The 13,184-nt window shown below is 33.6% G+C and overlaps 1 protein-coding gene and 1 long non-coding RNA gene across 2 annotated transcripts in view; both read right to left on the reverse strand.

Annotated features, from left to right (window-relative positions):
* Positions 1-1,397: 1,397 nt before the first annotated feature.
* Positions 1,398-6,195, reverse strand: LOC131525954 (uncharacterized). Its single transcript, XR_009267333.1, has 3 exons — positions 6,067-6,195; positions 2,874-2,914; positions 1,398-2,227 (listed from the first exon to the last, which is right to left on the reverse strand). It is a non-coding gene; the product is annotated as an uncharacterized LOC131525954 (long non-coding RNA).
* Positions 6,196-6,941: 746 nt separating this feature from the next.
* LOC131525559 (ribonuclease inhibitor-like) overlaps positions 6,942-13,184 on the reverse strand; it is a 214,923-nt gene continuing 208,680 nt past the window's right edge. The window contains exons 2-4 of the mRNA XM_058753354.1: positions 12,186-12,359; positions 8,861-9,034; positions 6,942-7,548 (exon numbers count right to left, since the gene is read on the reverse strand). Coding sequence (XP_058609337.1) covers positions 7,542-7,548; positions 8,861-9,034; positions 12,186-12,359 — 355 coding nt within the window. The 3' untranslated portion in view covers positions 6,942-7,541. The remainder of the gene's footprint in view (positions 7,549-8,860; positions 9,035-12,185; positions 12,360-13,184) is intronic.

Below are 13,184 nucleotides of genomic sequence, written 5' to 3' on the forward strand. Positions count from 1 at the left end.
TTGACAGAATCCTATGAAAATTACAAGTAACATCTGTCATGCAGACATCAGAGCATCCCAGAAACCCTAAGCACAACCTGAATTACCATAATCACTATATACGCAAAAAAAATTGAGGTCACATAACCAAAAAGAAATTTCTCTACCCAACTCCAATGTTCTTGAGCAGAATGGGGGGAAGCTGGAAAGAGAGCACAAATGTTATACTTTTAAACTCACTGTTCATTTTTTTTTAACAGCCTCTTACTTTACTGTTCTTCTGTCTTACGTGTGTTTCCTTCTGCTGAGCCAGATTCTGTACAAGATTTAAAAAAAATTATCCATACAGATTTACTTTAAAAGAAAACCCCAAGCTCATGATGATGTATTAAAAATGATACTTCTAAACATCTACTGATCTTCTCTCACCTATGACAGTCACTGTGATCAAGATTTCTCCTTCAAAGTCCAGAGCTCTGTATGATCCTACATCACTGGCTGTAAACTCTTTAATAGTCAGCTTCCCATCACTATCATTCAGTCGATCATTACAGACCCCGTGGTCTCTGCTCCACACCTCCGTCCACTTTCCACTGGAGTTTGTCTCCACTTTATTAGCACTGGCCAACAGAACATCCAACTTCAACTGGTCGCCTATTTTTACAGAACTTGTATCTAGAAACAGAGCATTAATCAATAATTATTGTAATAATGATGTCAAACAATCAAGACCGTAAGCATATTTAGTCAGACCAAATGTAATCATTTTAAAGTCAGCCACTGAAAGGCCTTTATTGAATGGGAGGTGTGACATTTACAGATTTGATCAAAACCAGTCTTAAAGGGATAGTTCACCCAAAATGAATTCTGTCATCATTTACTCACCCTCAAGTAGTTCCAAACCTGTATGAATTTCTTTGTTCTGCTGAACACAAAGGAAGATATTTTGAAGAAAGTTTGTAACCAGGCTGTTCTGGGGCACCATTGACTTCCATAGTAGAAAAAAAAAATACTATGGAAGTCAATGGTGCCCCAGAACTGCTCTGTTTCTCACATTCTTCAGAATATCTTCCTTTGTGTTCAGCAGAACAAAGACATTCATACAGGTTTGGAACTACTTGAGGGTGAATAAATGATGACAGAGTTTTCATTTTTGGGTGAACTATCCCTTTAAGACTGGTTTTGCGGTCCAGGGTCACATATTGTAAATGTCACACCTACCATTCAATAAAGGCCTTTCAGTGGCTGACTTTAAAAATGATTACATTTGGTCCCCTTTGGACTAAATATGTGCTTACGGTCTTGATTGTTTGACATCATTATTACAATAATTATTGATTAATGCCTTTCTGTTTCTCCCTAGATACAAGTTCTGTAAAAATAGGCGACCAGTTGAAGTTGGATGTTCTGTTGGCCAGTGCTAATAAAGTGGAGACAAACTCCAGTGGAAAGTGGACGGAGGTGTGGAGGTATATTTGTAGCATTAACCAAAAATACATGGGTGAAAATTATTGATTTTTCTTTTTAATGCCAAAAATCATTGGGATATTAAGTAAAGAGCATGTTCCATGAAGATATTTTGTACATTTCCTACCATAAATATATCAAAACGTAATTTTTGATTAGTAATATGCATTGCTAAGAACTTCATTTGGACAACTTTAAAGGTGATTTTCTCAGTATTTTGATTTTTTTTGCACCCTCAGATTCCACATTTTCAAATAGTGTATCTCCAAATATTGTCCGATCCTAACAAATCATACATCAATGGAAAGCTTATTTATTCAGCTTTTAGATGATGTATAAATCTCAATTTCAAATTTTGACCCTTATGACTGGTTTTGTGGTCCAGGGTCACATATTTGCTGGTTACAGCCCTGCATGCAATTACATTGCTAACATTATTAGGAAATCCAGAAAGCAATTTTGATGGTTTGATCATGTTTAACTTTACCCCGAATATGAAGTTGATACTTTATTTTTCGCTCCAGCTCTGTCTGATCATTATTGCGATAAACATTCAAAATGTATATTCCAGCATCGCTCAGTCTCAGATCCTTGATAACAATGTCACATGCTCCTTCTTTAAATAATCGGCTATTTTTACTCTCACATCCTTTACTCCCACAAACAAGTATCTTTTTTGACACCCTGCTTAAAACAATATCAGAAATCTGTCTGGCCTCAAATTCACATGGTAGGGTGACGTTGCCTCCTTTTTTCCCTGTCACAGGTACAGGGGAGGTTCCTGCAAATACAGACAGTGTAAAATTCATTCAATACAAAGTATCAATACTGAAAAATTCATGTGGTGTTTTCATTTATTCTCTATAATCAGGTCATCATTACATTTTCGAATTATTTTAGTCATCTAAGTTTTCTTTTGCTCAATCACCAAACATCCAATGGATTCAAGAGATTTAAAATGATGATGAAGTTTCTCCAATATTTTGCATCTGAACTGAATTAAAGCTTGATTCAAGCCATGATCACCTTCTCCATATAATCATTTACAATAAACAGTCAAATGAACTTCTCGCTCTCCTCAGAGATACAAACTGTTCAGCTTTATTAATACTCATTTTTTAAATGTATTAATAGGCTAATTAATTAACTAGAATGCTTTGAGCAAGTTTAATTTTATTCATATCTATATAGCATCTTTCAAAACAAAGTTACAAAGTGCTTTACAATAAAAAGGTATAATTGAAATCATTACAACAAATACCATCAAAACTAACAAAAAGCGATAAGATAAAAAAAGTTGTTGATTTCAAGTGTGAGACATTAATCTCAAAGTCACTTGGTACAACAGAGAAACCATTGACTAGAACAACTCTACCTAACACTAAAAATCAAGAAGTGTTACAATTTTCAAACAAAATTATACTGACCACAATTATTGACAAAGCAAAACAGCAGCAGTATAGAAAACCTGAAAAGACAGAAGAGCTGATTTATGTGACAGACCCATGCTACATATCACAAACATATTTATACAGGAATAAGGTGCTTTGCTGAGAAGAAAAACATTACTAAACTATCACTTTCATTTTGTCTGAATATTTAATTTGGATCTTACATGAATCATGAATAATCGGATTTATGCAATAATACTGAACATGGTCAGTCAAACTCAAAACACAAACAACAAGCTGTTGCGGTAAAGTTGGTTTTATGTTGGATATTCGTTAGACATTCGACCTTTTCTTCAGCATTAATTTATATGTAATCACATAATAGTCATAGATCATGCTGTATCTCGTTCAGATCATATTTCACAAAAGCATAATATCAAAATTAATAATAATATTATTCGATTATGCAATTGTGCCGGTTTATATTCACAAACATTTCTCATACAAAAATATTAACATTGCTATGCTATGTGCCTATAACATTTATTTAGTAATCATTTTTTTTGTACTGCTGTGTAATTTGTAGTCCTTGTGTAATTTGGTGGGTCCAGGCTCAATGGCATTTTCTGAGAAATGCATAAGATAGGAATTGTATGTAGAAAATGTAAGAAGAATTATAATTTGGCTATAGGTTTTTCATTATTTTTAGAAGAGTGGAGTGTACGCAGGAAAAAAAGTGGGAGAATTAAATCAGGACATGACTAAATTACACAAAAAGAGGAAACCAAAGATGCCTCGCAGTACACACATCACATGAACTAAGTTAGCTGCTCTTTGCAATTGTTCAACTTAATTATAATGATAATTTAATAATTGATCATTTATGATACACCTTGTTAGTAGCTCGTACATGCGATTGTTGATCAGTTGGTACACTGTAAGAAAAATATCTAAACAAATGGAAAAGGTATAGTAATTTTCCAGGACATTATCTGTTATCCATTATACACTTTCCGTTGTAACCCTGGCTGTAACCCGAAAACACAAAATACAATGCGTCATTTAAAATGCAGGTAAAAACCTGTGAAAAATCAATACAGAAAATTCCTTTATATTAGATTTTGCCCTATTTTTACAGACTTTTCTTAGAGAGTAGCATGCTAACTAACTAACTGCGAATACACTGCTTAAAACTATAATTGTTCAGAATGTGTAGTTTGACTAGTTTACTAGCTAATAAATAAACTTAAATTGTAATCATTCAAAAATGTGTAGGCTAAATGTTCAATAATTCAATGTTGTATTTAAAAGTTATTTATATTTTAATATGATGCATTAATATTATTTTACGACCAAATCTAAATGAACATATTTAAAACCATTTTTTTTTTTTTTGCTGAGATTTGATGTAGAGAAAATTTTGCTTCATCGTGCAATGATGTCACAATGTAATTTAGCAACTTTTAGCAAGAAATCAACCTTCCTTTAGCAACTTTCCCTGAAAATTAATTGCCAACACTGCACACACACACACACACACACACACACACAGAGAGAGAGAGAGAGAGAGAGGTCACAGATTGCGCTGTTGTAAAATTATTGTCAACGCTTCACCGCGATTTTTATTAATACAATTGACTAGATACTAGATCGCTACATTATATTCCCCAGCAACAAGTTGGTAAAATCGCTGTTTTTAAAGAAATTGTTTGTACAGAGAGACGCACAGACGCAACAAGTAGCTAGGTACAGCCTTAACTGACGAAAATAGGGTACAACGGGGCTAAAGGCGCCTTTGATATTATTTTCATCTAAACCACTAGATGGCACAAAACCGTCGCGTAGCACTTTGCAAAACATCCGCTTTTCAAGATGCAGGTGACTATTTATCAGATCTTTGACGCGATCGCGCGCAGCAGCGCAAAGTTGATTCTGTGCTTACTTGATCTAATATTTTATGTTTTTTAAAATGTTGTAGATTTAAGTAGCAATTTAGCAAATGAGGATCGCTAAAATTAATGCATATATTTTGAGACAAAGGTCTTTATGATTTTCAGTTTTGTTTAATCATATCATATAATAAAATATAATTTGTTGTTATTACTGTAAATATATTTTCAATTATTATTGGATCTCCTTCAATGCTTTCAGAATCTTAATACTTATTACTTATTAAAATTATTTTGTTTCTGTATTTTAAAATATATTTTTTATATTAGCGTTTTAATGACAGTACATTTATTGAACAACAATTATTCAAAAGTGATTGTTTTGAACAAGTATTAACCTAGACATTATTAAACAAAACATTATTTTAGCTAAAGTATTTGTATCAATACCTTGTGCCTTTTACCCCGTGTGTGGGGTAAAAGCCCCTCTTGCCACCTCATACAACTTGAATGATTTATTTTCACACAAAATCTGTTGCTCCATTAATGTTCAATACAACGTATATATTTTTTTCTGCAATTATACATTTTAGGTGCAGTGAATAGCACATTTTTTCTTAAGGTGGGCCTTTAGCCCCATTGTACCCTAACCTCATTTTTACCCATTTGGTCAAATATTGCTCCGCTTGGCGTCGGGCGGTTCTTTGCCACGTCCTGCATTTAAAATCCTGTAATGCACGGGACTTACTCATATGATGCTTTGCATGTTTTCTAATCTTGGAATGCATATCTTTTTTATTATTATTATTATTATTATTTTCTGCACTTTAGAGACAGTCCCTTAATGTGCTCGCCGAATGCCTAAGGAATGTCCAACATAAAACCAACTTAACCAAGAAATACAGTGACAATCTCATAATTATATGTGGCCCTGGAGCACAAAAACAGTCATAAGTAGCTATAGCATAAGTATTTTTTTTTCTTTTATGCCAGAAATCATTGGGATATTAAGTAGCCTAAAGAATGAAGATCATGTTCCATGAAGATATTTTGTAAAGTTCCTGCCGTAAATATATCAAAACTTATTTTTTTATTCGTAGGCTAATATGCATTGCTTCATTTGGACAACTTTAAAGGCGATTTTCTCAATATTTAGATTTTTTGCTCCTTCAGATTCCAGATTTTCAAATAGTATCTCAGCCAAATATTGTCCAAATAGGCCTATATGTCGATAAATCATTAGCGGATTTATTTTCAACGAACATAATTACAACTATTAACTAACTATAATAACAGAATTACATAGGCTGGATTTATACTTTAAAAACATGAAAACTTACATTGTTAAAGATCGGCACGAGTCTTATGTTCAGTCGTCAAAACTTTTTAAACATGTTTAGCGAGATTTGAGTGAAACAAAACCGAAACATCCCATAGACGAGCGAGCTCCTAAAACAAGCAGTATTTGGCGCCTCCTACAAGGAAGAGCAAACAAAAAAGGATCCAGAATGTCCCCTAAATGGAGTCTGTGGAGGCTGCAGGCCTGGAGCAGGCAGATCTACGCCCCTGTTGTTCCTGATGCGTCCAGTAGGGGGAGGCTGTACACTGCACAGTATGAGCTGTCAGAACAGACCAAGTCTTGAAGCGACACGAACGAGGCGTGTTAAATAATCGCTAAAGTTATTATTGTTCGTGCAACGTTGCAACATAAATGCTAAAGGCTATAGTTAAATGATTAGCTAAGAGTCTATGTCAATTAATTTTAATATGTTAATAGATAGGTCTATGTTATGTAGGCTACTTATTGACAGTCAGGTAGATGTAAGTAGTTCACATTTGCATTTATACACTGCGGTAAAGTCAGTGTGAGGTTTGACATTCATTAGACATTCGGCTTCATACCAATTAAACTCTTTGTGCCTGTTATGTTTTGAACCCAAACTAAATCAGATAGACATAAATATATGCCCTTTATGTTGCACAAGGGTTAAATAATAATAATAATAATAATAAATTAATTGTATAAATATAAATCCATTAAATGACGACACCATTTGATGTAAAGGTATCAAACCAACTGTAAAAATCTCTAAATAATATTCCCTATAATGCACAAGGCTTGTTTTTTCAGATTATGAAAAAACACTTTATGGTGTTTCTACCATCAGGCAATCCATCTCATGAACACTTGACAATAAAAGTGGAACACACACAACACTATTACACATGATTTATTTAACACACATACTTATTTACATTTCAAATTTGCACATATCATACTTGTACATACATAATTGTCTTTATTTTATATCATGTTTTTGCTATTTTGTACATATACTATAAAAAAATCCTCGTATGTGTAAACATACCTGGCAATGAAGCTCATTCTCATTCATTTAGAATAAACATGATCAAAACTGTACAAAATCAATTAACTTTACTTTCAGAGTGCAGGTTGTGCTTTTTATACTTTACCAAGGCATTTTAACCTGATGTACATTTTTTTTTTTTTTTTACATTGAGTTAAATCAGAATACTGTAATAAGAATTGAACAGAAAATACACATACTGTCACAAAAAAACTGGCAATATTATTATGTAAAATGTGCTACCAGTACAAAAGTCACTTCAGAGGAAAAAACTAGTTTTCCTTGTCTGATATCAAATAATGAATTGCATCATTCTGGAAGGCTGCACAAACACACGTGTGTGTGATGATCGCTGTGGGTTTGTGTGTTGATTCTGTTGAATGTGACGTCTGTCTGTAGCAGCTCTTTATTCACCATCAGCTGATCAGAGAAGATCAGACCAACATCTAAAAGCTGAAAGTAAAACACAAGCAAATGTGTGACATTACTGCATTATCCACTTTAGAACAACTAAAACAAGCTATTTGCATTATTAGTCAGATTCATAAACTAACCCTGTGACGTATGATTTTTAAAGCTGTTTTTAACCATTCAGATTCAGATTTTGCATCCAAACAACCATCAATGATGACCCTCGACCCTTATCTATAGTTTTGTTCTCTTTCTGTCACAGTTTTATGACAATTAAAGTAATTGATAAATATTTACCATCTTTCTATTAAAATTGACATTCTCTCAAAAGATTTAATTTCATAATTTCAGATATAAAAAAACAATAACTATATTTATATGTGCACCAATAATAATAATAATGTCATGGAGTTCATTCATGTGAACAACACACGTCATATCAGTCTATGTGTGAGCACATCCTCACTTTGTTCAGAGCGGTAATAATGTGATTAATGTGTTTACATGTCTGCTTGTTATCTGTTTTGCATATGCTGCATATTTTACTACGATTATACGAGTTTAACATCAATTTAATTGAAGTATTGTTTACATGAGGTAAAGTTTAATCACATCATGAGAGTTTATGTAAACGTAGTCAATGATAAAAGCAAACCTAAAAAAGTAATTTATAATACATTTATTTCATACTAAGTATAGTTCAAATATATTAACATATTTACTGACATATCGCTTGAGGCTTACTGATATAAAAATGATAATTCAACTTTATTTGGAGTACTACTTGTGCACAATGTGCATTTCTTAATATTAAGCCTACAATGTGTTTTTAGTGTCACTATTTATGAGCATTGTATGAAGTTTCTCTTTATAATTTCGGTCTTTAGGTACACTTTAAATATCTTGCTTTTAAAGTATACTTGCAATAGTTCCACTTTAGCACAATCAACTATACTTCAGTATCTCTTTAGTTGGACTTCAGCACTATTTCTGCACAATTAAAGTGCATCTTGTTTAAAACTAGTTGTTCCAGTTTAGTAGACTGTAAGTTTACCAGTTTATTATCCTAAAAGTACAATTGCAGGGTGCTTTTATTAAGCGAGTAAATATGTAAATGTATTTGTTGTATACTTAGCATGAAATAAATGTATTTCATATACAAGTGTATTTATTTTTCACTAGGGAAATACTGTATTATTTTGAAATAAAAAAAGAAACATCAAGATACTAAACTACAAACTGAATCAAACTCTTTTTAAACATATTAGACACAATTACCAAGAAAGTAACCCAAGAAGAAGGAACTATATTAACTTAATTTAAAAATTCAAAATTTTTAATCATCACTACTCACTTCAGTGTCTCCAGTTTATAATGTGGATCATCCTTCAGATCAGAGAGCAGCTTCACATCTGAGTCTCTTAGATTATTCAGAGACAGAATCAGATGTCTCAGGTGTGAGGGGTTTGATCTCAGAGCTGAAGCCAGAGCAGCACAACCTTCATCTGTGACGCCACAATCCATCAACCTGTAGAGAACAATCACACTCTTCAGTCTCTCAGTTCAGGATCTACAGCTCAGAGAAGCAGCAGCTTCACAATCAGAGAGAAACCACATGATGAACAGATCCAGTCTAAAGCCTTGGCAACTTTCATGTATTTACTATGTTAAAGACAAAAAATAAATTAAAATAAAGATATTATGAATGCTAAAATAATTAATATATTATATAAACAACAAACTATAAAAGTATAATATGCAGTACAGTTGATCATTTTACTGGGAAAACACCATATGCACAAGAAAAATGGTGTCTTTGTAAAGCATAATGAGTATAAACCAGGATTTAGGTGCTGACAGATGATGTGGAGTCTTATTGTTAGTCAGATGCACTGAATTGTGACTGTGCCTCAGATTCAATCAACTGAAACTGTGAAGTAACTATGATTAACTATGAAGTGGTATAAATATACATTTTCTGCCCCCTTATCTTTAATTTGTGATCATTCTAAATGCAGCTCATTAGACTGAATCACGCAGTGAAAGAACTAAATGTGCACTCACTAGACTTCACGTAATGTATGCGTGCGCTCTGTCGGGGTGTTTTGAATGGTTTTTGCAAAATACTCGATAATGTTAAATCGCACATCGTTAAAACAACAATTACGGTATTATCGCAGACTATATATCGCACACCCCTACCGCTGAGGCATCTCAGAGGAGATGATCTGTTATCTTGGCTTTTTATGCTTGTAGCACCAAAGCATAATTAATATAAGCTAATTATTTTACAACTTCTGTTATTGGAAAAATACCTAGATCCGGACCTCGGGGACCTCAATGGTGGGTACGGCCCTGGCCTCGGTTAGCTGTACTTTCTCCTCACACAGCACTGTTGTGACCTGCTGACTGCATGTGTATTTATAGTCTTACTATTGTACTATTCTCTGAAATCACATTTAATAGTAGTTTGGTGAATCATATAGTCAAAATTCAATTATGAATTTTCTATTAAGTATGGCTGGACGATATGGCCAAAATTTATATCACGATATATTTCTTAATTTCGGGCGATACGATATAATTCCGATATCGATATGAACACTATTAAAAAAAGCCTCATAAAAACTGACAAGCATGCCCACAACAGATGTCTTTACCTACAAACTTATGAAAAATGAATTTGCCAAGTCTATGAAACCTCCTCCTATAAAACTATAGGAAATTTTAGGGGGAAAAAACAGCACAAATAAATTAATGTTCTCCTTTTATTTGTATTTAGCCTTCACACATACAAGAAATGTGAAACCACCGTCAAATAAACATCTCACTCACCTTATTAATATTAATATTATTATATTTAACTTCAAACTATAATGCTAACATACACTACCAGTCAAAAGTTTTTGAACGGTAAGATTTGTTTTTTTAAGAATTCTCTTCTGCTCATCAAGCCTGCATTTATTTGATCCAAAATACAGCAGAAACAGTAACATTTTGAAATATTTTTTCCATTTAAAATAACTGTTTTCTATTTGAAAATATTTTAAAGTGCAAGTTATTCCTGTGATTTCAGAGCTGAATTTTTAGCATCATTACTCCAGTCACATGATCCTTCAGAAATCATTCTAATATTCTTGCTGCTCAAAAAAAACAAAACATTTATTATGTTGAAAACAGCAGAGTATAATTTGTTCAGGTTTCTTTGATGAATAGAAAGTTCAGAAATCTTTTGTAACAAATGTTTTTATCATCACTTTTGATCAATTTAAAGCATCCTTGCTAAATAAAAGTATTCATTTATATACTTTCCTTCCCCCTCAAAAAATAAAAAAATAAATACTGACTCCGAGTTGCTGCAGAAAACAAAAAAATTGAGCAACAACAAAAACATGTTGCTGGAGACGGGCTTATTATTGAAAATGCAATCTGGTTCTCTGCCAGCAGGAGGCGCTCTGAGAGCAGCAGAACCAGGGTAGAACTAGCGGCTTCCCGGTAATAGCTGTAATCAAAGCAGCTCCGCTCATGAACGCTACTTTATCAGATAAAATGAAAATGCCATCAAAACTATTCTGAAGACAGTCGACCGGTTCCCTTCAGAGACACATTCATATAAAACACCTATGCCGCGTTTTGATTTTGAAACGTGCAGCGTTCATGTTTATTCAAGAAGTCAAACGCCACAAATAAATCAATGTATACATGAGAAACACTGGTAATGTATATCGAAATACCGGAAATGTGTTCAAAAATCATATCACGTTATTGAAAAAAATTATATTGTGATACATATTGATATTGAATTATTGTCCAGCCCTACTATTAAGGATATTTAATTAAACAAGGATGTTTAATTACTGTTTAATTAAAAAACGACTCCGTTACAACTCAAGACAAAGACTACAGTAAGAAGTATGCAGCTCTTATTACAATACTTCTCAATATTTCAAAATTAAAGAAATATACAGTCTTTCTTTACATTTTTTTAGTTTGCCTGTTCACCAACAAACAACAGAGTATAACCATTCAATGTGTCACAGATCTGCTCCGTGCACTTCTGTCCATTCACCGTCAGATGTCATCCGTCACCACTATGACACTTTCTCTACACAAACCTGCACCACACCCTGGACAGCATTTCCCATAATCCCCCTCACTCTGATCATGCTAACACCTGCAGCCAATCACGGACGCTATATTATCCTGACTCACTTCCTCTTCCTTGCCGAGGAACGTATTTCCTTTATGTAATGGAATAAACTTATTTATTTAATGCAACGGAGAAATCTAATACACTGACGAGCTACTCAATGACTGCTCAGCCAAACACAGCGAGATCTAACAGTTCAGACCTGCTTCTACGTGTGGTTCGAGGGGTTCGTTTCAATATTATAGAAAATGTCAGAACTGTTTAATTCTTTTGTAAATACCCCAAATCATAAACACACATCTGTATGATAAAGCAGCTGTTTTTAGATCATCCCCTCATCCTATAATATCGTAAGTATTTTAAAATTGTGTCAAAAACTTTTGAAATAATGTAATGAAGATTAAAACAACATCATTTTCAATTAACTGGCAGGACACTTTCTTTATGACACAGTTTTGGTTTTCATTTAGTTCATACTCAACAAAGGAGCAAAATTTAGGAGGATGCTGACAGATTTATATAATCTTACCAGAGTTTCTCCAGTTTACAGCGAGGATCCTTCAGTAGATCAGAGAGCAGATTCACTCCTGACGCTCCTAGTTTATTAAATGACAGATCCAGTTCTCTCAGGTGTGAGGGGTTTGATCTCAGAGCTGAAGCCAGAGCAGCACAACCTTCATCTGTGACGCCACACTTACTCAACCTGTAGAGAACAATCACACTCTTCAGTCTCTCAGTTCAGGATCTACAGCTCAGAGAAGCAGCAGCTTCACAATCAGAGAGAAACCACATGATGAACAGATCCAGTCTAAAGCCTTGGCAACTTTCATGTATTTATTATGTTGAAAACAGCAGAGTATAATTTGTTCAGGTTTCTTTGATGAATAGAAAGTTCAGAAATCTTTTGTAACAAATGTTTTATCATCACTTTTGATCAATTTAAAGCATCCTTGCTAAATAAAAGTATTCATTTATATACTTTCCTTCCCCTCAAAAATAAAAATAAATACTGACTCCGAGTTGCTGCAGAAAACAAAAATTGAGCAACAACAAAACATGTTGCTGGAGACGGGCTTATTATTGAAAATGCAATCTGGTTCTCTGCCAGCAGGAGGCGCTCTGAGAGCAGCAGAACCAGGGTAGAACTAGCGGCTTCCGGTAATAGCTGTAATCAAAGCAGCTCCGCTCATGAACGCTACTTTATCAGATAAAATGAAAATGCCATCAAAACTATTCTGAAGACAGTCGACCGTTCCCTTCAGAGACACATTCATATAAAACACCTATGCCGCTTTTGATTTTGAAACGCAGCGTTCATGTTTATTCAAGAAGTCAAACGCCACAAATAAATCAATGTATACATGAGAAACACTGGTAATGTATATCGAAATACCGAAATGTGTTCAAAAATCATATCACGTTATTGAAAAAATTATATTGTGATACATATTGATATTGAATTATTGTCCAGCCCTACTATTAAGGATATTTAATTAAACAAGGATGTTTAATTACTGTTTAATTAAAA

This window comes from Onychostoma macrolepis, chromosome 19, assembly GCF_012432095.1.
Source record: "Onychostoma macrolepis isolate SWU-2019 chromosome 19, ASM1243209v1, whole genome shotgun sequence".
Lineage (NCBI taxonomy): Eukaryota > Metazoa > Chordata > Actinopteri > Cypriniformes > Cyprinidae > Onychostoma > Onychostoma macrolepis.